At 42.4% G+C, this 27,007-nt stretch overlaps 1 protein-coding gene across 2 annotated transcripts in view; it reads left to right on the top strand.

The window, feature by feature from the left end:
- LOC311356186 (ephrin type-A receptor 6-like) overlaps window positions 1-27,007 on the top strand; it is a gene marked incomplete at both ends in the record, with an annotated part of 66,993 nt that overhangs the window by 5,332 nt on the left and 34,654 nt on the right. Inside the window, 5 exons of one of the 2 annotated variants that reach the window (XM_084475942.1) lie at window positions 528-592; window positions 13,217-13,345; window positions 13,717-13,866; window positions 14,294-14,455; window positions 15,478-15,706. In XM_084475942.1, the coding sequence (XP_084332068.1) occupies window positions 528-592; window positions 13,217-13,345; window positions 13,717-13,866; window positions 14,294-14,455; window positions 15,478-15,706 (735 nt within the window). Of the gene's footprint in view, window positions 1-527; window positions 593-13,216; window positions 13,346-13,716; window positions 13,867-14,293; window positions 14,456-15,477; window positions 15,707-27,007 lie in introns of those variants that run through there. The other variant, XM_084475943.1, reaches the window with a different exon arrangement.

Genomic DNA, 27,007 nt, shown 5'->3' with positions numbered 1-27,007 from the left:
ACAAAACAAAAACAAAAACAACAAAATATTGGAACAGATTAACCAAAACCATCAGACAAAAAGTAATAGCAAAACAGAAATTCACTGCTCCAGCTCATAACAATTTAACATGCTTCTGAATAGTTTTTTTTGTTTTAATAAAGTGAATTTTAAAATTGAATTAAAAAAATAAATAAAGTGAAAAGTAAATTTTTTCAGCTCATCATCACAGTTGTTCCACAGACTAACAGCCTTTGTTGTGATAGTGACGTTTTGCATTGGTTCTTATTGGTGGTTTGTTGAATATACAGGTTCCTCTTAACTAACCAATTTGAACCACTATATTAGATAGAAAATAACTAACTAACCAACCCTTAATGAAAGAACCACTGAATTTACTAATAATTGACATTATTTTATGCATGTGTGTGTGCCTGTACGTGTGTGTGTGGATGTTTGAGTGTGTGTGGATGTTTGAGTGTGTGTGTGTGTGTGTGTGTGTGTGTGTGTGTGCGTGTGTGTGTGTGTGTGTGTGTGTTTCCTCCCAGTGGTGCTGCTGGATACGACCACAGTCCTCGGGGAGCTGGACTGGAGGACCTACCCAGTCAACGGGGTGAGTATATATATAAGTTATTGAGTCATAGTCTGGTGTGTACGTATGAACCAGAGGAGCATAAACTAAATAAGTCAAAATCATTCTGTACGTTAACAAGGGAAATTACGGTTAAAAGGGCGCCATCACACTTAGCTCTTTCATAATATAAGAGAGAAGGCCACTGCTTGTAAACGCTTGTACAAAGCAGTACTCTCGTATATGAGAACATTTACATTTATTTATTTAAGTATGACAGATCACCTTCATGGCTGAATAAACAGAAAAAGGTATTTTTTTCAAGGTTATTGTTATTTTCCCAGTGAGAGAATGAAATTCCGCATTTACATGGCTCATAATGTAACCAGGTGTATTAAACAGAAATTATCTCAGTTAAAGAAGTGACTGTCATGCTAAATCCAATCCAGAATATTTGATCGATTTGCTTAACAAACCTTCAGTGTTTATGTAACAGTTAGTTCAAACTTATTGCCTTAACCAAGTCAGAATGGTTTTCTTTTAGTGAACATGGATACACTCAACTTGTAATCACCACTCTGAACCAAACAACCAACAACTGTTCTCTCTGTCAGTTGATTCTATGTGGATGCCATGTTAATTCCTGAATAGGGATAATTGTCTAAACTACATATTCGTAATATTCATAACCTATAATAAAACCCATAAAAAGTATTACAATTACGGCACTCACTTCCTTAAACCCACAGAAACATCATTTTGCGTTCTCCTAAATTGCCTCAGATTTCATCATTTTAGATATTGCTCTTCCTCTCAAATATGTCCCTCCTGTCATGTCTAAATGTGGCCTTACGTTGCTGTGTTGATCCTTCTTCCTAAAACAAACCCAAGATCAGCCAGAGGTGCCTAAAAAGTCAAAGAGACAGAAAGTCATGCAGGAAAAGCTACACCCATATTGAGAATGTGGAGCCAATGTGGTTCCAATTAGGAGAATTTTGGGCCTCTGGGGTCCCCTGTTTGGTCCTTAGCCCTGTGGGTCCTTGAAGGAATATGTGTGTACAACATTAAAATGAAATCCACTGCAGGTACACAGGGAGTGAGTACCACAAGTATACACTTTCTTTACTGCTGGTGTATTTCAAATTACACACAACCCAACCCAGTTTTTCCTCTGTTCAGCTCCCCGGTGGAGTTTGAGGGAAGTAACTTTTCTCTGTGATAACTTTAAAGTGAGGGCGGACCCCAGGGCCCGGGTGTGTCCGTCCACCAGACGTCTGTTTGTCTGTTGATTTATGAGAAGTGTAAATCTCAGATCCTGCCCTCAAGCTTCCTATGGATAAAGAAAACAAAAAGCACATTTTAATTTGGCACCCCATCTTCCCCGGGCCATGTCTGAGGGGAAATAACAGTTTGTTTTATGAATGTCTTATGAATATGTATGAATATTTAAGCACAAGAGTGCAACAGCCCTTCTCCAATGCTCTTATAATGTCTAAAGTCGAGATTTGATACTGCAGCAACGGTTCCGGCGCTTGGATGATTATTAATTCTGCAAAATAAAATAAAATCGAACAAATTTAAATATATGTACAGAGTCCTATAGCACACATCCAAACTGCCTGTTCAAAGCCCAGTGTGAATTCACTCTGAAAATCCTGATCATTAACTGGTATAAGATGAACGTAACAACAACAACATTAACAACAAAACAAAATGACACCTCTCAGCTTTGCTCCAATCAATAATTCATTCTGACGATGAAGACGAGGCGCTGCACCTCTCTGTCGTCTTCATCCTCCTCTCTGCTCTCTGCCGCGTGTTGGTTTTGGAAGTCTGCGGATGATAAATGGCTCTGTTTTAATTGAAACCCTGAGCCCCCTTTGGCGGTGGAAACCTCACATTTACACTGTGTAAATGACAGTAGGCTGTCTGCGTGGCAGAGCCGTCTACCCAGCAGGGCGGCCGTGACGTCGGCTGCACTGTTGTTATTGCAAAGGATCTTGATGCACAGGACTTAGAAATGAGGAAATAATCCTTTTACTCTTGAGTAAATGCATCTGCAATCCATCTCTGTATCCAAAATACTTACAGTGAGATTACAGTCAGATACCTGTCATTAAGCAGCAGCTATGTGGCTGGCCTGCATTAGGGTGATATGCTGCTGGACACTGTGGATGGAAACCAGTACCTCTTAAAGGAGAAGCGGGTTGGATCTAGAAATCTGCCTTTAAAGGGTCCAACTGCACTCAGTGTTAATATGTAAATGACCACCACTACACTGCAATTGTAGAATGTTAATGCTGCTGTAGTCGTTCTAAATGCTGTGCTAGCAGGACTTAAGTGTGTTGAACCCCAGTGCACTTCTCAGTACCTAGCTCCATTATTTCCATGAAGTTTCTGCATCTATTGCTTTAAGTTAAACCACTGCATCACCAGTGCACACCCCTCATCCCCAGGGTTGATGTTCTACTCTCCTTCACTCTGTGAATGCCATCTAGAGGAAAGCTAACATTTCATCACTTGATGAATTATAAGTCATCAAGGTAAGGCAACTACCTTGGAATACATGGGAAGATGTTTTAAGGTTCTAGATCTCGTGGAAAAGCTATGAAAAGATAACTGGATATCACAGAAACAAAGTCTACACACACTGCACACACAACCCAAGAAAGAATTCTTCAGGATTATCATGGGAGAGGTTAGCTGTTAGCATGTAATGTTAGCACTTACTCTTAGCATGTAATGTTAGCACATACAGTAACACTTTATAATAACTTTATATATATATATAATAACAGGTATGCTGATATATCCATCATAAATCTGGGTGGACACTCCCACTTGTGATGTCCCTAGGGTAGGGTAACCAGACATCCTGGTTTTGCCGAGACAGTCCAGATTTTGAGTGGCACGTCCCGAGTCCTGACAAAAGCCTGTCGGGACGCCGAAATGCCCCTGTTTCCACCGACCACTATGAAATGTGGTCTTATTATAGCCCGATCATTAACTAAAAAAACACAGAAAGAATAAAGCATCCAGCGTATGATTTCAGCAATGTGTGACGCACAGTGGAATGCTGAAGGAAAACCAGCGGACGAGCGTTGGACGGAGATGTTTGCGCATTTCAGAAGCAGGGAGATTCCGTACAAAATATATGTCGAATTTGTCAGTTTGCCGTGTGTCTGCCTGGCACAAATGCTCCCGTTGAACTGATCTTTTCCGTAATGAACAATACTTGGACTGACGAGAGGAACCTCGTGACCGTTCCCACCTTAAAGGTGTTGCTTGTTACACGGCCAATTTTGTTGATACCTGTCCGCAATTCCACAGCAGCAGGCTGTCAGCAAACAAATCAATTTTGGAGCAAATTCACTCCTCAAACAAATATGTGTCGGCTAATTTAGAAGAAGAGTGTTTGTCTCTGTGTTGTCTTTGAGGTTGACGTCACACACACACACACACACACACACACACACACACACACACACACACACACACACACACACACACACACACACACACTCCCCATTGGGCTTTATTGTGAGCAGTAGTCCTATAGGACTGTGATCATGATTTGCCTCAATATCAGAATAACACCCATAGGACAAATAGCAATGGTTGGTGGAATGCCATAAAGTAGGTCTGTATATGCAGTGTAAGCTTGTCCAGGCCCTGCAAGTCAGGATGTAGGCTATGAATCAGAATGAATTTTTAGGTAGTGGCCATCCCCAAAATGCACCAGAATACCGGAAATCATATCCACCAAATCAACATTGTGAACCATGACTGCGACCCACCCACAAATGTAATCACCAGCCGCCACTAGTCCTACGTGTCAGTGGCGGCTGGTGGTTTTTAAAGTGAGGGAGGAAGGACTGCGCGCTTGGTTGCCATTGGCCTGCTTGCACTGTTAGTGGCGTATGGTGGCATAAGTATGTGAGAATCAAGTTGTTTCAGGGTGTTTTGGTGAACTACAAAATAGAAGGGAGGGATAATTATGTGAATAAAATTTATACAAATCCACCAGTACTTTGAAAGCTGGTGGGCAGCATGTCTTGGACTACAAGGACAGAAGGAAAGGATGCAAAGCCAATTAGTCAAATCAGGCCTACTCTTGATTTGTAAAACTAAATTAAAAAATCTGGGTCTATCATTGGGCCAATTTTTGCCCTCAATGACTGAATATATTGATTGTAATTTGGCTATGTTTATTTTCAGCTACAATTGTTTTAAGAAAAATGAAGACACAAATAAGACCAAAAGTGATGCCATTTAAAATGCATCATGCTCTGAATCATTCACTAACATCCTTTACACAATATTAAACGCAACAGTCAGAGTAACAAACAATTAAAAGAACAACAAGAACATAATTTCACAACCATTGACATGGGCTGTAAGCCTAACATTGTTTGAGGCAAATGTGGATGTTAATGGATGTTTCAGAAGGTTGGTCATGGTGTTAAGCCAAATGAGATTGCGGGACTTCATTTATAGATTAAGTCAATCCTCCTCGCTGTTTGTGTTGCAAAGATATCAGTGACCTGGTCATACCAAACGGGATATTTTTTAAGTGATTTCAGAATAACGGCGAGTGTAACTCCAGGTTTTCGCCACCCTTTCAGACGGCTTGGTAACCCAACGGTGGAGTACCGAAAAATAGGTAGACTCAGCGTGTTTATTTCGGCAGACTTTTGGCGGTGGAAATGCCAATATAAGCGAACCGAACAGCACCACTCAGTTGAAACGCCAATATAAGCAAACAGAGCCGCACTGTACCGCAACGAACGGTAGCGCACCGCCCGGTGGAAACGAGACATACAAGCGGGTTTGTTGGTTCTCGTAGCCTAGAGACTTGAGGGGATAAACCCTCCCTCCGGGCTGCTCCACAGCCAGGGCTCCTGCTTATTGGTTCATAGCGCAGCCAGGGCTGCCTATTCGTGAATAGGCGTTGATGTGATTCAGATCCCTTAACTAGTCCCACCCACTCAGAGGAGGACTTTCCTCCTCTCTCCCATTGACCCGCATGTTATCCACCGGCCGCCAGTAGTTCCCGAGAAATGAATGGGAGTCAATGGAGGCTGAGGGAGGAACGTCTTCCCCGAAGTAATATTTCATAGGCGATAGGGGGTGCTAATATCCCTTTACCCAGGGAAACGAACATTACATATACAAAGGCATTAAAGTAGTCATATTTAAGGGCATTAATTCATTACAGTAGTCTGGGCAATTTACACTTTTTATTCTCAACAATGTTAAGGAAGAAGCCTCCACTGCGTGTTGAAATTGAGCCTAATATCTGCGTCTATGACCTCACATGCACGTGCACTACGGTCACGCGCAAAGTGTCCCAGTTTTAGTTTCAGGAAATCTGGTCACCCTACTGTATTGATTTTGATTATTTTGGTTTTTTAATCTAGTCTATAAATGTTTATAAAGGTTTTTAATCATTAATTCATCATTGACATGAAGACTTAATTAATACATTAATGTTTGTTTATGAGTAGTTCATCATTAACAAAAGGCTTTTAAATTACATTATTATTAAGTGTTACCACATGTAATGTTTGCACTAACTTAAGCACTCTCCGCCCTCGACATGCTCAGCTGCGTTACATTGGTGTGGAACATCCAGACTCCAGATTCAGTACAAATTCAGTTAAGTGGTTCTGTTGAGTTCAGGGCAGTCAATTCCCAGCCAAAAGGAACTGGGTTTGATCCCCAATATCCACAGCCTAACCTAATGTACATCCATGAGCAAGATGCCCCTAAACCTTAAAGTATCCCCTTAATAAAGAAATAGTAATAGTAGATCAGAAACGTGCTTGTGTTTTAAACAACGTAAGGCGTTCCATATATTGTGGGTGGTCCGTTACATGGGATGCAACATCAGTGGAGGGTCAAGCTGTAGGCCAGCAGCCGTGGGAGGCTCCCTTTGCTCTTTTGTTCCAGAACAATCCATACAATCATCCAAAGTTGCAACTTATTCTGCTGCTCGACTTTTAAAGAAACCCTTGAAGAGACGACGTGTCACTACCGTTTTAGCCTCCCTGCGATGTGTCTGCCAGCTGCCACCCCCGCCCCCCCCCCCCCCCCCCCCTTGCGTTAGCCCAGCGTTCCTCTGCTGCTGGTCTTGCAAGCGTCCCCGCGGTATTTTAGGAGAAAAGTGGAGAGGCAGCTTTTGCTCGCTGCGCCCTAAAGTTGTGGATCGCCATCCCTCTAAATACGTCAGGGCTGCTCCAAGGGCCGTGCTGGGAGCAGCTTGCTCGCAGGGCAGCTTTACGAAGACATTTAAAATGTAAAAAACATTTGCTTTTTAATGCTTTTATCTTGCCTTCACCCCACTGAGCTTAGTTGCTTCATTGCTTGGTCTTAGGGATTTTGTTCCTTATTTATTATTTCATGAAATGTAATTTAATTGTTTGGTTATTTCCACAATGAAAGACTAAAGTATTATCTGAAACCCATACTTAAGTTCAACAACTCGATAAAGAGCCATAAAGAGCTTGAGCCCACTGGACGTGAAATGGATGTAGCCATAGTAATGGAAAAACAGATCTAGTAAGGTGACAGAGCCAATCAGAGTCCAGCGTAGTGATTGGCCAGCCAGTGAAGTTGTACTTATGGCATATATTGAGCAGCAGCACTGCTTCAGCAGTTCTCAGCAGAGTTGTAGTCAGCACAGTGATCTAATAATAGACGTGATATCCACATATACGCTCATAACGGTTCCTCCTCCTCTCCTTGGTGCACGGCCCACTCTTGCTCTGACCATGGGCCACCTCAGAGTTCACTGGTGATGCTGGTTGGTTTGGAGTACTGTTAAAGGATTTGGCTTGTTTGTTAAGACCCCAGGTTTACTGGTACATTGTTGTTGTAATTGGAATTGTGTTCAACTCACCTCCTAGCGTGTGTAAACGCGTTCGGACGCCATCAGTTAACATCCATTATATTCCAAACTAAGCAGCTCCCAAAGCTCTGTTTTAGTTTTATCCAACCCAGGTAAGCGCAGACATCCTGCCCTGGCTAGGTCGCTTTCTCTAATAGTGCCCACAAATGAACAAATCCAAGTTTTGATTCTGTGTTTAAACATTGCGTGCATTCTCACAGATTTTATTATTTCTATGCGAAGCAAGTGAGTACATTATAGTCAATAATAATTCTTGAGTACAGAGCAACATTTCATTATGTCCTGAAGGGAATTGTAACTGCAACTGATTGTCACGGTTAAGAAGCATTCACTTCTGAATCACAATGAAGTGCTCACCTTCACAGATGTAAGAATGAATGGTGACAACTGAACACAAATTTTACTTTAAATTTTTTCCATTTGTGGGCACTATTTGAGAAAGCTAACTAGAAAGGGCTGTACATCTATGCTTACCTGGGTTGGATAAACAATTATACAGCTATTGGAGCTGCTAAACACTTGCATAGGATATAATAGATATCTATTGATTGAGGACAAAATCATGGGTTATTTACATTTACATCTTGACATATACATTTACATTTACATCTTGACATAGACAATATAAACAATTAACCTGTGGTCTTAACAACAGCCTGTTAATCTCTGGCTCTCTGGGGTTTATTGTCCTGATGGGTTTTTTTCATCATAGTTTTCATAGTTGTGAATAATTCACAACACCAACGTGAGGCAGTGTGAATGATTTAAGGGACATGATTTTAAATGTGCAATCTGCAGCGACAAACTTAGATGTTGAAATCAGATCAAAGGTTAAACGGGAACTGTAGTGCTCAGCGATTTTCTGATACAAGGGAGCACTGCTTCATATGCATGTTGGGAAAATCAAGGTCTGCAACGTCAACCCTGTCTCCACAAAATAAAGCCTGAAAAAGTTGGCCCATGGCAAACATGTCACTGTCATTTGCAAAACACAAACCACGCAGATGATGTGCTTACTTACATTAAAGATTTGCTAAGCTTGACAGTTTCCTTTTAAGTCACTAAAAGCTGTATTGCATCATTTAGAGGTATGGAGATATAAATGGCCATTTTAACACGTGTTGTCTGAAAACCAGGACAGATTCCGGTACATCTCCAGGGTCTGTGCAGTGGGCCGAGTTCAAAGCCGCGGGGAAATATTCTACAGGCGGTAACCAGCAGAAAAACAATCCAAATCAATTTGTCTTTGATTCTATCCAAAAGAAAGTGTGTTTTACAAAGTCTCCCGTGGGTTCGTCTGATGGCGTGCTATGCTAAGCCGTTAAGACTATTATGGACTTTGAGGAACTCTATTACAGTAATTAGAGAAAGATACAAGGCTGCTCCAAATCAGAGGAAGCAGAATTATCCCTGAGTTGTGGTGATTGTGCTGTGCTCATCACACGATTTAAACGTTTTGGCAATTCTTCACTTTCTTTTCATACAAGAGATTACAGAAATCTCGTCAGACGATAGTTTACATATTTTTTGATATGATTATCAAAAAGCCATCAGGTGCTGAACATGGGATAAGCGTTGAGGAGGATAAGCGTTGCCTGCCCTCGAAGTTGAGGGCAGGCTGTTTTCTGTTATCTAAGAATGTACTGTAGGAGGTGTAAGATATGAGGTGTGAAGACAGTGAGCAGTAAGCCCAGATACCTGCAGGTCTGCGGTCGCCTGCTGAGACCTCATCCCATCTTTCAGACGTGGTGTTTGGATGTTAAATCTCTTGGCTGCAAACTGTGGTTCATCCTAAGAGTGTATTTAAGAACTCTGTGGCAGGCACCAGCATGACAAATCACAATTGAGGCTAATTTGCATGCACAATGTCCCTACAGTATGTTATAGCATTGATGCTACCTCAGCTAACTCTGCTTACCGATAAATTAAGATGAGAACTCTGCAGCCGCTGCCAACAAGACCGGCCTTGCAAAGGCAAACTAATTTAGCAGACGCCTTGATTCAGAGAGAATTACACTGACATTTTTCATATGCATGTCATTAAGGTTCAGGTAGGAGGTTAGGATACCTTGTACAAGGAGGCCTATATGTAGACTGCAGAGATTGCAGACATCATGTGTACAATAGGAAGTATATATACAGAAGTACAAAAATGTACAATATATGAATATAGGAATACTTCATGACATTAACGTATATACTCACTTGTACACTCTCTATATTCTCGTCAATACATGACGCTAGTAGGTGGGAATATCAACGATAGGAGAAACAAAATACATACTAAAATACATACTAAATAAGAATAGCAGATATTTGCAAAATTGTGTAAAAAATTGCAATTCCATAGGTGGAATGACATTTCCATATGGTTCAATGGTATGTACATATCTTGTAATTCGTCATTTGAACGAATATACCAAGCAAATTCAGCCTTTTCCATCAACATCAGAACGTTGAGGCGAGGTGGAGGTAGAGGTTGAGATCGCTTAATTAAGAAGAGATCAATGGAGTTCCGTGGCTGGGCTCAAGGTTAAGGTGTAGTTAATTATTCATATTTAAGAACACACGCCTCTTCATTTGTTCCAGTGTGCTCCTGGGATGGCAGCAGTGGTGTCGGAGCTCTGTGTGCTCTGAAGGTCAGGTCTTCCCCGTAATGAGCTCCACAACACTGGGAAACAATTAAGATGTTAAGCCCTAATGACTCTGTTGTCACATTGTCAGTTTGTGCACCCTGTGTGTGTGTGTGTGTCTGTGTGTCTGTCTGTCTGTCTGTCTGTGTCTGTGCGTGGGTGGGAGTGTGTGTGTGTGTGCATGTGTGTGTGTTTGTGTGAGATAGAGATCTCCAAGGCCTTCAGCACAGTGTCTTTTGTGTCTGTTTATTGTCTGTTTGTGTGTCTTACATTTGGTTGGTTGGTTGTTTGTTTGTCTCGGTGACTGGGAGAGTAAGTGTGCGTATTTATGTGTTTGTATAGAAAATGCTGCTGAGGCCACAAAAATAAGAATGTGTGTGTGTGTGTGTGTTTGTGTGTGTATGTGCTAGGGTGTGTGAGTGCTTGCGTCCATGATTGCATTCATGCCCATACTTTACCTTTCAAAACTAATCTAAGCGGTTCCTTCTCCCGTTCTCTGGCTACTCACTGCCACCTAAATAAGGCAGCTTTAGTTACAGGTACACACTTGATACATCTATGTAAACCACTTATGGAGTCTCTATAGCAGCAATTACTGACACATTGCCTCATCAAAAAAACAGCAACCAGCGGTTTTTTCCCTGAAATAACAACCTCTTTTGTCCCTCATTGTTGCCTTCAAAACAAAAGCCCTCCCTCCTAAGAGTTTAGGGAGGCAGAGGGACTCATGGGAAATATAGTATAATATAATTATAATTATTCCAGAAAACATGTCTCCGCCTACAAAATTCCTTGCAGGTCCCTTCAGTCTGAGCCTGTGAATTCCCACCAATCAGACGACTCCGAGGGGCCCGGGAAAGATGAGGCAGGAGAAGGTCTGTAACTCCAGTGTCTACTGGCGTCCATAGCACCACTACGGCATGATCGCTGACGGAACACAGGAGGACACATACTACACTGGAGGGAGATCTTAATGTCTTAGCTGTAGTTTTTTTTTTTTTTTAGCATAATAACAGTAATAATAATAATCATCATCATCAGCATCATCATTATCGTCATCATCCTCATCTTCATAATCATCATCATCATCATAAAGCGTTAAGTCCCCCAAATTCCGGAACGCGCTCCCTAATGACATCAGCGCAAGCAAAATTAGATTCCGCTTTAAAAAAAAACAACCCTCCTTCAAGGCGAAGCGTTGAATTTAGTGGCAGGACTTGGTAGAAATAGAGTACAATATTCATAAGTGTGTTTTAATTAGTGCATCAGCCCATGAAAATACGAATTGTTGTGGTTTCGTTAGTTTTCGTTCGTAGAATGAGCCCTTTGTATCTACACAAGGAGCGGGTCATCTTCCGCGGAGCCAATGGACCGTCATGTTTCTACAGTTGCCCCCAAGCAGACAGCTCTAGGGAGGTCGCGTTTTACATTTTTCATCATATCACTATCTTACCTGTAAGCTATGTCCTATACTTTTACAGACTAAATAACTAACTACAATTTATAAATCTATAAAGGAACCTCATCAATTTTCACTTGGCTACTAGATGCTGTCCTAACCGATGACATACTTTTGGAAGTACCCACTGGCACTATAAAGGTCAGTACAGGCCACGAGTGTGTGTGTGTGTGTGTGTGTGTGTGTGTGTGTGTGTGTGTGTGTGTGTGTGTGTGTGTGCGTGTGAAGGGGGTGGGGGGGTGGGGGGGAAGGTATTCATTTGATTGCAATCTGCAACCTCACCGCTAGATGCCACTAAATCCTACACACTGCACAATTAAGCCATTTTTGAAACCCTGAGCTGTTTATGTATATTTGTATGTATATTTCTTTTCAGTATTTCTTGTACTCTTTAACACTGACTTCAAAATGATAGATAGTAGATCTTTTATTCATTGTATTTTACCTATTATGTTCGAGGGTACATCACTTTGGCCCTATAATGTTCTTTTTACAAAATGTTAAGCTTTTTCAGCTTGTATTTGAATACTATGAGATTTAAAAAAAAAAAAGGTGTTTTGGGAGGAGAGTATTAGGAAGGAGGGGGGCGTGTTATCCCCATGGTTACGACCTATGGCAACTTTGTAATACTTTTTAGTACCATTGTTTTGTTTGAGTGTTGTTGCAATGAGCGATATTGTATATGAAATGCTTCCCACACTGTGGCGTTTTATTACTGCTGTATGAGAAACGCAACCTTCTCTTGGGACATCTCTTGGGACTGGGACATCAAACTAACGTACTGCCTAGCAGAGCTCCACACATCCACAGACACAGTTGTCCGAAAAGCTAATTTTTATCATTGTCAGACATCATCATAATCATCTTAATCATAATAAAACTCATTGTCATCATAAGATTAATTTAGTAATAACAATATAGTCCAATAATAATAATAATAATAATAATGATGATGTTGGTTGTATATTTATTATAAAATGCATTAGGTTTAATTTATTTGTGGATCAACATCCTCCTCTGAGAACTGTACCCTGTACCGCTGATATATTTCCATTTTCTGTTCGCTCTAATTCCTCCCCGCCCTCCCTTCCCTCCCTTCCTCCCCTCCCATGCACTCATTTTCCCACCCAGCACCCATTGGTGGGTTATTCCATTAGGTCGTTGCACCAGAGATTGCTTTTCCATCTCTCTCTCCGTATATGTCTCTCTCTCGCTATTTCTCCCTTTCTCCTTCTCTTTCCCTCCCACATGTTTTAAAAGGAATAGGATAATAATAATTTATTTGACAAGCTTAATTAGCCAAGATAATCTATGAAAAAAGAGAAAAAAAGATCTATGAACAAGTCAGAATGTTGAAATGAAAATGTTGGAATTAAAAATGCCTTTCCATCTCTCTCTCTGTAAATCTCTGTGTGTCTCTCTCTCTCTCTCTCTCCCTTCATCTCTCTCTCTCCATCTCTCTCTCTCCATCTCTCTTTCTCCATCTCTTTCTCCAAATCTCTCCATATCTCTCTCTCCATCTTTCTCTCTTCATCTCTCTCTCTCTCTCTCTCTCCATCTCTCTCTCTCTCTCTCTCCATCTCTCTCTCTCCATCTCTCTCTCTCTCTCTCTCTCTCTCTCTCTCTCTCTGATGGTTCTCTTTGGATGTGTTCTGTGCCTGCAGTGGGATGCCATCACAGAGATGGACGAGGAGAACCGACCAATCCACACTTTCCAGGTGTGTCACGTGATGGAGCCCAACCAGAACAACTGGTTGCGATCCGGCTGGATCCTGCGCCATGAGGCCCAGAAGGTCTGGTGATGAGCAATGCTCACATCCTTTAGAACCTTTTCAAATCTGTGGTCTTCAGACAAACCTTTCTCCTCTCTTTGACTCTTTTCTCCCCTCGTCCTTTTTTAACATCCAACTCTTCTCACGTCTCCCTCACATTTTCTGCCTCTTATTTGTTAAACGTTTTCTTTAATTTATGTTTGTTCCTTCTTTCCATGTATGTCACAGCAGAAAGTAAAGGACATTTATGTAAATGTTATATAAAAAAAACATAACATTCAGAATGGAATATCTTCCAGGTATATAAGTGTGTGTGTGTGTGTGTGTGTGTGTGTGTGTGTGTGTCTGCCAAAAATGAGTTTGAATTGGTTTCTGTTCCCTCGTGCCTGCAGGTGTACGTGGAGCTGCGCTTCACGCTGAGAGACTGTAACTCCATACCCTGGGTCGCTGGCACCTGCAAGGAGACCTTCAACCTGTTCTACCTGCAGACCAATGAGCCTCTGCCCGCCGCCACCCGCTTCAGACCCGCAGACTACGCCAAGGTAGGGCGGCATTTGGATGAATGCAGTGGTTCGGCTTTTGACTCCCCGCGGAAAGGTTCAATCCGCAATGTATGTCCCCCTACCTGTAGGCATCCATGAGCAAGAGGCCCTAGCCGCTCTCTGCTCCTGATACCCTACCATGCACACTATGTCATCATGTTGCCACCTTACACCCTCGGGCTGAGAGTCAACCACAATTATGAAACTACCCTGCCCACTTAACCGTCCTGACATGTATCTTAACTCACTGTGAGTCACTCCCTGTCAACATCTGCTAACAGACCAAATAGTAAAATTGTATATTGACCAAGAATATGATCACTTAATCTGTCATTACCTTATTTACTTTCAAATGTATCTTCGTGCCTCTGATGCCCAACAAGTGTTCCGCGGTTAAGTTTCGCTGCGGTCTGTGTTGTGTTTAAAGGTGGACACGATCGCGGCCGACGAGAGCTTCACTCAGACAGACCTGGGCGACCGCGTGCTCCGTCTCAACACCGAGGTCAGGGAGGTCGGACCCGTGACCCGGAAGGGCTTCTACCTGGCCTTCCAGGACGTGGGCGCCTGCATCGCCCTGGTGTCCGTCAAGGTCAGTACCAAAGGTCAAAGGTCCCGCGGCACCTCCCCTCCCTCATCACCCGGATGAGCTTTGTTTTTCCCTGTTTTCCTGTATCTTGTGATTGCTAATTCTAAACGTTGACTCAAGATTTAATGTTTTTTATTGAATTATTCCTTTATGTTATGTTCTAGAATTCTTTGATTATTATCGCTGCTGTGTATTATTTTGTACATGACCTCTTTCACTGTTCTGAATGACATGACCTGTAATACTGCTTTTTGGTAATGATTCAACAGCAGAGAATTAATAAAAAATTTTGAGGGACAATAGTCTTGATTTTTTATGAGGAACCAGAAATTAAAGTTAAACCTGAAGCACAATCAGAAATGATGCCTCACACTATGCCTGCAGACATCGCTTATGCAATACCAATTTGACCCAATCAGAGTGGAAATGAAGGGCAGTTGCGTAATCTGGTTTTGACCACTGCGTCACATGGTTTATTTAAAAACTTAAATGTGTGTTTCCTCCTCATTGCTTTTGCTGTTGAATCTTGCTGTGGTTGTCCTTCATGGTTTGGCTGTTGCTCATTATTGTTGTTGTTATATTATACTTGTTGTTGTCTTCTTGTCTGTATTTGATAACAGCTAAGAAACAGTTGTGTGGTTCATTTAAGAGTCTCTATGACCTTATTTAATACCGGCATCACATTCAAATATTGTATCGAATTGTCAATTGTCGATGCGGCTTATTTCTATCCTTATTTTGTGAGAACAGCAGCCCAATTTGACTGCACTGTCTTTTGTATTTCCGCAGTGCACAACTCCACTGTCAAATGTATTCAACTGTGAAGCCCTGCAAGCTAAATAGAACTGTGTTTGAATAACTATACACTATATGCTATTTCACTTATTTGCTGTTTTCTCAAATAACCAACAGTTGTCATTTCGTCATAATAACTCATACACTCATTATTTTTGGCCATACCTCATCATGTTCTTTTGCTTCCACATTTTCTCCTCTCTCCACTACCCCCCCCCCCCCATCCACAGGTGTTCTACAAGCGCTGCCCGTCCACCCTGCGCAACCTGGCCGCTTTTCCCGACACCGTCCCCCGCCTGGACTCCTCGTCGCTGGTGGAGGTTCTGGGCGCGTGCGTGGAGAACGCCGAGGAGCGAGACCCCCCCAAGCTGTACTGCGGGGCGGACGGCGACTGGCTGGTCCCGCTGGGGCGCTGCGTGTGCACCGTCGCGCATGAGGAGGTGGACGGCCACTGCAAAGGTGAGGAGCGCGAGCGCCGCGTGTCCGTGTGTGTGTGTGTGCTAAGACGGGGGGCGACATGGGGGAGGTGAGGCGAGTGACAGACGTGGGGCGTCTCTAGCGCTGCCATGAGACGAGAGCGGGGAAGCTGTTGGAGGGAAGGGGTGACATGAAAGAATTTAGAGAGAGAGAGAGAGAGAGAGAGAGGGTGAGAGAGAGAGAGGAGAGGGTAAGAGAGAGAGAGAGAGAGTAAAGAAATAAGGGAGAGATAGAGCGAGTGCGTGAGAGAGAAGGAAAAAAAGAATCACGCCACAAAGTCAAATCTCAGGAGGTTCTTCCAGTCATCTTCTGAATCTTGAGATCTCAATCCAGTTCCATCTCGACCCCTCCTCCATCTCTCCTCCCTTCTCCATCTCTCCTCGCACGCCATCCAACCATCGCCCCTCTATGATCCAGGCGATCTGCATTTCCTTTCAACTCCCACCTCTTCTTCTCTTCACTATTTGTACCGTGCACCTCCTCCTCCTCATCCTCCACCTATCTTCTTCTCTATCCCTTTCTCCTCCTCCTTCACCCTGTCCATCTGTATTGATGTCTTTCCTGTCCCTCCTCTCTCTTCCTCCTGATTCTCTTCCTGTCTTTCTCCTCTTCCGATTTTTCTCTCTCTTTTCTCCCTTTCTCCTTCTTCCCATCGCGATTGATGTCTCCCTCTCCCTCCTCTTTTTTTATATTCTCTCCTGCACCTCTCTCATCTCCTGCCTCTTCTCCACCATTTCCCCCTTTTCCCTGTCAGTCTTTGTTGGTGTAGTCATCATTTCTTTCCTGGTTCTCCTATTTTACTTACTTCTCTCCTGCCTTCCCTCTTCTCATTTTCTTCTCTCTCCTCATCCTCCCTCTCTTCAGATTTTCTCCCCCCTTCTTCTCCCTCGACTGATGTCTTCATTTCGTTCCTCTCTCCTCCTTTTCTTTCTTCTCTCCTGCACCTCCTCCTGCCTCCTCTCTCCTCCCTCTCCTCCCCAGCTCTGCCATCTTAAGAGGGTTGCTATTCAGTCATGGACCTCCTCTTCCACAAAAGAGATCTGACATTTGTGAATCATCGCCCCTGTTAGTCACACTGGTCAGTTTGAACCTGCGTCGGTGGACTCTACTGAAGTAGTTCAGATAGGGAAAATTACCTCCTAGTATAGAATGTAATACAATACACATACAATAAGAGGTTCAAGAGGTTTAATAAGAGGATATTCAGGATTTTTTTAAGGCTTAAAGTGTAGTTATATTTAAAACGATTTAACAGAGAAAGCAAAACATATTAGAGGTAGGTTTGCCCATGATGTATCTCAGTGGGTCACCTTTAATGACACAGATGGGAAAGAGATGGGAAACACACGAGTCGGCTCAGTATTTCACGCGAGAGGTTGGCGACATTCAAAAAGTTAGGTAACATTAAAAAACGCTCAAGTAAAATTCTCGCAATAACCCTGGTTGAAATGATCCTCTTGTTTCCTTTATTTTTAAATGCCTCTCTTCATTTCCTCTGCTGGTCTTGGTGGCAGCTAGCTGTTTTTAAATGGGATCCTGATTTCAGTCTGATGAATGAAGAAGGCGTTGGAGAATGGGTGAAGATGCTCCACATAGACTCTGGCCTGGTTTCCCATTAGCCGCGCTAACAGACGGTGGGCCTAGCTGGCTAATGCCCTCCATTTGTTAGCTTCACAGCTAATGGTTTTGGAAAAGGTCTTTTTCTGATGCCTCTAACCTCCTGCCTCATATCCAGAGGCCAGATGTGTTTGTGTAATTAAGGCTGGATCCAAATTGAGCCAGGCTGTGTTTTATACCTCATACGGCACTCAGCGTTGCTCCATCTATAGATGCTGATCTTTGCCTGAGATTTATCGAAAGTTCACACTCCTTCAAGTGTGGAGCCTGCAATGTTGTTGACAAAGGGACATTGTAAACACACCTGTTTGTGTATATGCATGCGTGTGTGTGTGTGTGTGTGTGTGTGTGTGTGTGTGTGTGTGTGTGTGTGTGTGTGTGTGTGTGTGTGCGTGAGAGAGTGTGTGTGTATGTATGTGTCAGTGTATGTGCATATGCATGTGTGGTTTGTGAATGTGTGTGTGTCTATCAGTGTGTGTGTATGTGTGTGTGTGTGTGTGTGTGTGTCTCTATTTGAGTCTCAAGGTGTGCATGTGCTACTCAAACTTGTATAGACTTTATTTACATGGTAACAGGTAATCACACACACACACACACACACACACACACACACACACACACACACACACAGTAACCACAACTGAAAACTCCATTACCCACTTAAGCACAATAATTGTAGTACCACTCAAGAGAGAGTTTTAGAGAATAATATATATTACAAAGACAAATAAGAAGTCCCCAGCTGCTGAAGCTGTGTCGTTGCTTATTTAATCTGTGTTTATTGGCTTCCCGTGAATATATTCTGACGTCCAATTTATGTCTTCCGTCTCTGCCTCTACCACGACGCATGTTGTCATGCCGATGACGTGCGCTCGCAAAGCACTTGCGGCAAGTTTTGGGCGTGAACTTTGGGTGACTTCTGCTTTCTCCTCGCTTTCGTTTTGGAACACTGCTTCAAAGGGTGCTGTGATCAAAGCAGTCTGAGAGACAGCTAGAGGAGCGAGTGATGGAGGGAGAGAGAGGAGGGGAGGAGGGGAAGAGAGAGACAGCCAGAGAGAGGATGAGAGAGAGAGAGAGAGAGAGAGAGAGAGAGAGAGAGAGAGAGAGAGAGAGAGAGAGAGAGAGAGAGAGAGAGAGAGAGAGAGAGAGAGAGAGAGAGAGAGAGGGAAAGCCCCAATGCTCCTGAATGACGATACGGCTTGGTACTGACGCAGCCGGCTCCCTCTGTTCCGTCTCCCTAAACAAAAGCGCCATTGGATATCAAGCGGCGTATCTCACACGGATGCGAGGCTGCCAGACTGTTTTGACATCTCTATTGAACACTTTATTATTCCACTCCTTTCATTTGGCACCAGCCACAAGAGGACACAACACAGAGAGAGAGAGAGAGGGGGCTGGTTATATCATGACCCAGATAAGGCAGAGGCGTACTCTAATGCTATTTGCTGCACGTCCGTTCGTAGCGCACTAATAGAGATGTCTCTTTCTCGCTGGCTGTTGCTCAACAGCATTGGTATCCAGGAAAAAAATACCCTGGAAGGATGAAGACGAACTGTTAGGATGGAAAGGATGGAAAATCTCCAGGTGCACAAAATAACGACACGGAAAATGGCCCTGATTTAGCTTGGGATTTATGGGTGCATTCTTTTTACGTCGTCGCTAGTATTGGATGCGGTTGTTTGGGTTGGCACAAACAGTGTTTGTAACAAATTGTGATTTGAAAGAGTAAACGTTGGACACAAATGTTTTCTATTGCAGTCTCGTCCTCTCCCCCAGCCTCCCCTCTCCTCTATTCTGCTCCACTCTTTTTCTCCTCAACTTCCCTCTTCTCTTCTCTCCTTCCCCCTCTTCTCTCCCCTCTCAGCATCCCTGTTTGATCATCTCTGACCTTTGTTGTCGACAGCTCATGTTAGGATTAAGTGTGAAGGAGAAATACACTCTCTATCTCTCTCTCCTCCCTCAATTCAATCCAAAGCCAGTCGGAGAGGAGGAGAATCAATAGGCTGTTAGCCTTCCTTTGTACGTGAACCCTCATTCTTCTCTGTCCCTGGGGACGGCGCTCACCTCAACCCAAAGCTCGGCCCATTTCAAGCGGCCATCCAGCCATTCTCCTACTGACTGCCACAACCCCCCCTCCTCCTCATCTGCATATCAAAGCCTGAAGAGCTGGGTAAACATATCTCCTGCTCCATCTGTTCCCAGGCCATAGAGCCCGACTTTTAAGGCGCAGACACACCAACCAGATTATCGGTCGTCGGACAGTCTGGCGAGATCGCCGACACGAGTCTGTTTGCTGTTTGCTGTGTTCTGTGCGATCGGCCGTCGTCAAAGCCCTCAGTGTTCTGGACATTCTGTCTGTGTCGTTTTCCGCTGATTCCACATGTTGAATCGGCCGTGACCAAATCGTTCAGTTTGACAAATCTGATTGGTGGAGCATCTATAACACTAGTGTGTAGACATTGCAGTGATAATGATACACGAGGCCACTATCATTTATATGATTTATTTTGATCCTTGTGAATAATCACAATTGAAGTAGTTGAAGTACAGAGACAACAAAATGTGGTTGGAGATCTAAACAGAAGTGCAAAAGAGCGGTTAAGGTGCAGTTTGAACATGATTGTCCTATAGTGCAATATAAGTACAGTATAGTTTAAATAATAGAGCAGCAAAAAAGTAAAGTGACTAGGTATGAGCAGCATAAGATGGACAGTACGTAAGTATGAACAGTATGATAATATAATATAATAGAATATATAATATAATATATAATATGATGATATGATTAGATTCAGATATAAGATTAAGATTAGATACAATATATATACAGTCAAGTAGTACAGGTAGTGTCAAATGTACAGGCAGATATAGGGACAAGTAGTTAGGAGTAATGCAGTGTCCAGGGGGATGGGTTGGGGGGGGGTCCAGATGTTAGGGGAGAAAGGGGGGCATGTCCAGGGAAGGGGGGGGGGGAGAAAACTTCACATGGGTGTGGAGTTCAGTAGGGTAACAGCCTGTGGGATAAAGCTTCCCCTGAACCCGCTGGTCCAGGTGTCGAGAGACCTGTAGCGCTTTCCAGAGGGGAGGAGGGTAAGGTATGGTTGGGATGAAAACTTGTCCTTTGCGACGTTGCGCGCCTTACGCAGGCACCGCTTTGTCTGGACAGTCTTGATGGAGGGGAGAGAGGAACCGGTGATGCGTTGTGCCATTTTCACCACCCTCTGCAGTGCTTTCCGGTCAGAGGCGGAGCAGTTACCGTACCACACTGTGACACAGTCGGTCGGTATGTTCTCGATTGGTGCTGCAGTAGACGTTCACCAGGATCTGAGGAGAAAGTTGGGCCTTTTTTAGTCTCCTCAGGAAGAAGTGGAGCTGGTGAGCCTTTTTGATCAGGGCGGAGGTGTTGATGGACCAGGAGAGGTCCTCAGAGATGTGGACCCCCCAGAAACCTAAATCTGGTAACACGCTCAACCTCCATTCCGTTCATGTGGAGGGGGGGTGTGCCACCTTTAGACCTTCTGTAGTCCACGATGATCTCCTTGGTCCTCTTGGTGTTGAGGGACAGGTTGTTGTCGGCACACCGCTCAGTTAGGTGCTGGACCTCCTCCTCCCTGTATGCTGACTCATCGTTGTCGCTGATGAGACCTATCACCGTTGTGTCGTCAAACTTAACAATGGTGTTTGAACCATGTACAGGTCTGCAGTCGTGGGTGAAGAGTGGGTACAGGAGAGGGCTCAGCACACAGCACACACCAGTGTTCAGGGTGAGGACGGAGGAGGTGTGATCATTAATCCTAACAGACTGCGGTCTGTTGGTCAGGAAGACTGATATTAAATAATTATAATTGCGGAGGGAGGGGGGAAAGTCAAGATTGAGTTTGGTGACCAGTTGGGAGGGTTTGATGGTATTGAACTCTGAACTGAAGTATTCTCACATAAGTGTTGTGTTTGTCAAGTTGGGAGAGAGCAGAGTGTAGTGTCGTGGAAATGGCATCCTCTGGAAATGGCAGTACTCCTATTCTGGAGGTAGGCAAATTGAAAGGGGTCCAGTGTGGGTGGTAGACAGATTTTGGCAGTTCCTGTTGGCTATACATGATGTATGCTAGACTGTCTTTAGTGAAAAGACTCAAAAAACAAACAAACAGGAAAATAACAACTACATTGCACTTTCTAGCTAGACCCCCAGCTGCTGCGTGTACACACGCTGCCACCCGAGTTCACCCACTTAGTGCGGTTTCTCCTTATTTTTCGCCTGCGACATCTTATTGGAATGGGAGTCCTTTGGACTTTATTCCAAAGATATATCCAAAGATTTCATCTTTTAAGCCTGCTGACTTTGAGGAAATAAGTGAAATAATTGATCAACTAAAAACCTCATCAGCTAGTCATGATAACAATCCAACTTTTCTTGACAAGGAGGTGAAACAAATAATATTGCAACCACTTGTCCACATTTTCTCTTTATCCCTGAAAACAGGCACTGTGCCCCAGGACTTAAAGATTGCCAAGGTTATTCCTTTGTATAAAACAGATGATCCATGTTGCTTTAATAACTATAGACCAATATCAATTTTGCCTTGTTTCTCAAAAATAGTCGAAAAATTTATTTATAGAAGGATTATCCTACATTTAGATTCTAATGTAATTCTGTATAAACATCAATATGGTTTTCGTAAAAATCATTGAACTTATATGGCACTTCTCCACTTGATAGAAAAGGTTACTTTGGCTCAAACTAATAATGAATTTATTTGTAGTATTTTTATAGACTTGTCAAAAGCATTTCATACTGTTAATCATTCTATTTTATTGGGAAAATTACATAAATATGGCTTTCATGATCTTACATATAAGTGGTTAAGTAATTATTTATCTGATCGAAAGTAGTTTGTTTGTGTTCAGGGTTGCAATTCTAACATGGCTGGACTACCCTGTGGGGTTCCACAGGGTTCTATTCTTGGACCTTTATTATTTTTAATCTATATTAATGATTTGGCAAATGTTTGTAATGTTTTTTCTCCTATTATGTTTGCAGATGACACTACCTTGATTAATTCACATTCAAATTTCGATATTCTGATGAAAGAGACAAATGCTGGCTTCTCTGCATAATTTTATGCCACTTGGTTTAAATTAAATAAATTATCTTTAAATCTTAAAAAATCTAATTTTATTATTTTTGGAGGTAAAAAATATATACCCTAAAGACTTGTAAAATCACAATTGAGTCTACAGAGATACCTCACGTTACATCCACTAGATTTTTGGGAATTATTGTTAATGAAAACTTAAAATGGAAGGATCAAGTAGACTGGGTTAGCAAAAAAGTAAATAAATCAATTGGGATAATAAGGAGGATTAGTCATCTCGTCTCCAGAAATTGCCTCCTCACTCTTTATTATAGTCTAATTTAACCATATCTCTCCTACTGTAACATAGTGTGGGCAAGTACATTTCCTACTACCCTTCACAAAATACTGGTCCTTCAGAAACATTTCGTTAGAATTGCAACCTGTTCTGAATTGTATGCTGCATCCACTCCTTTATTTAAAGAACTTGGAATCATTACTGTTCATGATATTAATATACTTCAGACCTGTGCTTTTGTTTATGAAATATATACATTTAAAGGAAATATTCCTGAGCACTTTATGTGCTATTTTAAAACAAATTCACAGGTTCATTCTTATGCAACAAGGCAAGCTGCTGATTTTCACCCTCCTCAACTTAGAACTAGTCAAGCTCAATATTCCATACGTTATAGGGGTGCTAAAATATGGAATAATTTTTCACATCTGGCTTTGAATGGTTTTACTATTAAACATTTTAACAGATGCCTAAAGGCTCATTTAATCGCTGGTCTATAGCTGGTTCTCTTGAGGATTTTTGTCAAAGTAGTTTGTATTAGTGCTTATATGTTCATTCCTTGAAAAAAAAGACAACTTATATATATATATTATTTTTTATTATTATTTTTTTTTTTTCTCCTTAAATTTCTTATAAATTTTACTTTTTTTATATGTTTTGTAGTTGTTGTTGTTTAAATTTAATTTAGTGGTTTATTTTTTTTTGTGCTTTACATATACATTTAGGGCATTTATGGCAGCATATGTAAATTACATTTAGTTGTCAGATGTTGCATTGGGTGTTTCTTAGATTTCCTCGAGCCCTGAACAGAGCTCACGTTAGGTAGGCCATCAAACAACCAGAAGATGATTAAACCATCAGCTTATTGATTGATGAGGAGTTTATACAATATAAAGACACAATGTGGTGATTGATTAGGTCTCACATGCCAAAATAATTGACCAAATAATCCAATCCTATTAAATTATCATATTAACAGGATAATTTACATTCAGAGTTTGGTCACGTGACATATTAATCAAATCAAGCGTCAATGTTTGTTTATAAATCAAACCATGTATTGGTGTTTATGTTTGTGTTAATGTTGGTGTGTTTGGGGTTGTACAAGGTCTGTGTTGCTGAATAAGGACACAATTTGAAAAAAGAGAAACTATATATACAGAATAAATTAAATTGCAATGTGTCCGACAGTGTGTGTGTGTGTGTTCATTTGTATGTGCTTCCGTGTGTGTGGGTTTGCATGTGTGTCATCGGTGGTGGAATAGATTGTGTACGTGTGTTTTCAATAGTGTGTTTTGGTGTGTGTGTGTGTGTGTGTGTATGTCTGGGATGGTGTGTTTTGGAAAGTGTGTGTGTGTGTGTGTGTGTTTGGATAATATGTGTGCTCAGTATAGTTCGGTTTGTATGTTTGGCTAGGATATATAGGATATATGTGTGTGTGTGTGTGTGTGTGTGTGTGTGGGGGCTCAGTATACTTTGTGCCTGTGTGTGTTTGCTAGTGTGTTTGGGAAATCGTGTGTGTGTGTGTGTGTGTGTGTGTGTGTGTGTGTGTGTGTGTGTGTGTTTGTGTATGTGTCTGGGAAAGTGTGTGTGCATGCATATATCTCTGCATCATCTTTTGGTAGAAAATAGGATGGTCTTTGCAGGTCTAATTGCTTTTTCCTGCGCGTTCGCAGTAGCGCAGGGAGCAGGTGGAGCTGCACATTCATCTAGGCTGGTTGCCTTCAGCAGGTAGGAGTGTCCAGGCTGGATTCACCTGGAGCCCAACCACACAGCACATTCTCAGCAGAACTGCTGCTCTGTTTTGTGTCTCGGTTTGCCTTCTCTTCTTTATGAAACTCAACACAATTGGCATCGGGTTGTTATCTTTCATTTATCTTTAATTTAGACTACTTTCCCTGCTTGGTATCAACCTGCTGTTTATTTATTTTCACTTGATATTTATGAGCTATTTTGCAGACTATATTTAGCAGTTATGTCCAAAGAGACTTGTGAATTGAGCAGTGAATTGAGACTCGTTGGAGCACAACAGTGAACACACGTAGCTCTGAGCACCCTCAGGATTCTCTCATAATCACCTGGCCAGATCTCTTGAAGAGACCTCTTCCTCTGCTCATATCAGGCGCCGTGATCACAACTGATGACAATCAGCAACCGATCACAAAGGCTGGCATCAGGAGAGGCGAGAGTTTTGTTCTAAAGGGCCATTGTTTGTGGTTCTGATGACAGTTCAGTTCACACACTCGTATGTGTGTGTGTGTGTGTGTGTGTGTGTGTGTGTGTGTGTGTGTGTGTGTGTGTGTGTGTGTGTGTGTGTGTGTGTGTGTGCGTGTTTGGTATGTGCGTGCATGCATGTTGTGTGAGAATATGTATCCGTGTACATGTGTGTTTGTTTGTGTGTGTTGGAGGGGAGGGGGGGGGGTGTTGTGGGTGTGTGTGTGTGTGAGGGAGATGCTCGGTATTAAACGCTCAGGTTAGCGTCACATGCCAGGAGTATATTTAAGGTGCGAGGCCGCTGTAAATTGCATTTCCATAATGCTTTATTTCTATGTTAATGACATGCTTGTTTACCTGCAGAGCAGAAAGCAGGCCGTCCCAACAGCACCCATTTAAACCCAGAGGGAGAGCAGAAAATGTGGCGACACAAAAAATGTTAGCCCATTAAATTAAAATGAGAATGTTATTTGCCTCCCTTATACTAGTGCAGCTAAATGGTCTCTCCCTCAGAACTACCAACATAGGAATAGATTCAGCATCAAAGAGCTAGAAAAATACTTTACTGGTGAGAACAGGTTCCACCATAGCTGGATAGTGGAATGTCTGTATAGCTCAGCTTATTCTCATATACAAACCAGTATATTCCTACTGTATTATTATCTAGCAATATACATCATGGCTGCCTACTTATGCCTATTGGACTTATACATCTGCACCTGTATATCTGTTTCTACACTAGCTGTATATGTTCCATATTACTCCTGTATTTGTAACATGTTGTTTTTATCTGCACTGTACCTTGTGTATAATTTACATATACTGCATATCTGTATTTTTTTGTTTATTAAAGGACCCCATTAGCTGAAAACATTGTTGTCAGCGTGTCTTGCTGGTATCAACAAATAAACAAATAAAAACATTGACAAATAAAGGCAAAAACAAATAAACTGAAATCAACGAGGTTCAAAGAAAGTAGCATTGCAAAACAAAATATAATTAATTATGTCTTGAATGTCTGTGCCTACCTGTGGATCTGTTGATGCGTGTACAGATATACAGATGTATAATCTAGCATTCAATTCTACTGATTTACAATGTTTAGTACTGGGGCTTTATACCAGTGCAGTCGATATACCAGTCTGCACTGGTCTATTTATTCATTCACCATTTTCTTTTTTCTATTTCCCTTTAAATAGTGTATTTTATTGTATTGTAATGCTTGTCCTTTTGATATCTTTAAGAATTTATTCCTGCAAGTAAAAAGCACTTGGAATGTGTATGAATGTGCACTTGAATGTACTTTGTGTACATTCAGCTGCTGTAGAAAGTGCTTCTTGCCCTACAACCTTGTGGTGGAGGTGGTAGTGGTAGCGTGGTGTTGAATATGGAGATGGTAGTGGCGGTGGAGGAGGTTGGGGTTTTGGAGGTTGAGGGAGTAGTGTTGGTGAAGGTGGTGGAAGTGGTGGAGATGGTAACGGTGGGGTTGGAGGTAGTGGTGGTGGAGGTGGTAGCAGTGGGGCTGGAGGTAGTGATGGTGTAGGTGGGAGTGGAGGTAGTGGTGGTGCTGGTGGTAGCGGAGGGGCTGGAGGTAGTGATGGTGTAGGTGGGAGTGGAGGTAGTGGTGGTGCTGGTGGTGGTAGCGGAGGGGCTGGAGGTAGTGAGGTGGAGGTGGAGCAGTGGTGAAGTTGAGCTAGAGGTGGTAGCAGTGGTGGAGGTGGTAGTGTTGGTGGTAGCGGTGGAGGTTGTTGCAGTTGTGCTGGAGGTGGTAGTGGTGGCGGTGGAGGTGGTGCTGGAGGTGGAGGAGGTGTTTGCGTCAAAAGGTTCTCCTTGTTAGAAGAGCAGTGGGTTCTACTTATGTGTGATACAACCATTGTCCTATAGCGATGATAGAGTCCGATTAGAAAACACACAGGTGAGGAGAGAGAGAGAGAGAGAGGGAGGGAAACTGGGAAACTGGGAGAAAATTAAGGATCTATATAGCAAATAAGAGAGATACGTAAAAAGAGAAAGGAAAGAATGAGAGTGAGACAGATGAAAAGAGAGGCACAGGGGGAGAGAGGTAGAAAGACCAAATATCTTATT

This window comes from Micromesistius poutassou, assembly GCF_964030765.1.
Source record: "Micromesistius poutassou genome assembly, chromosome: 12".
Taxonomy (NCBI): domain Eukaryota; kingdom Metazoa; phylum Chordata; class Actinopteri; order Gadiformes; family Gadidae; genus Micromesistius; species Micromesistius poutassou.
This window is presented reverse-complemented; position numbering and strand designations above follow the sequence as displayed.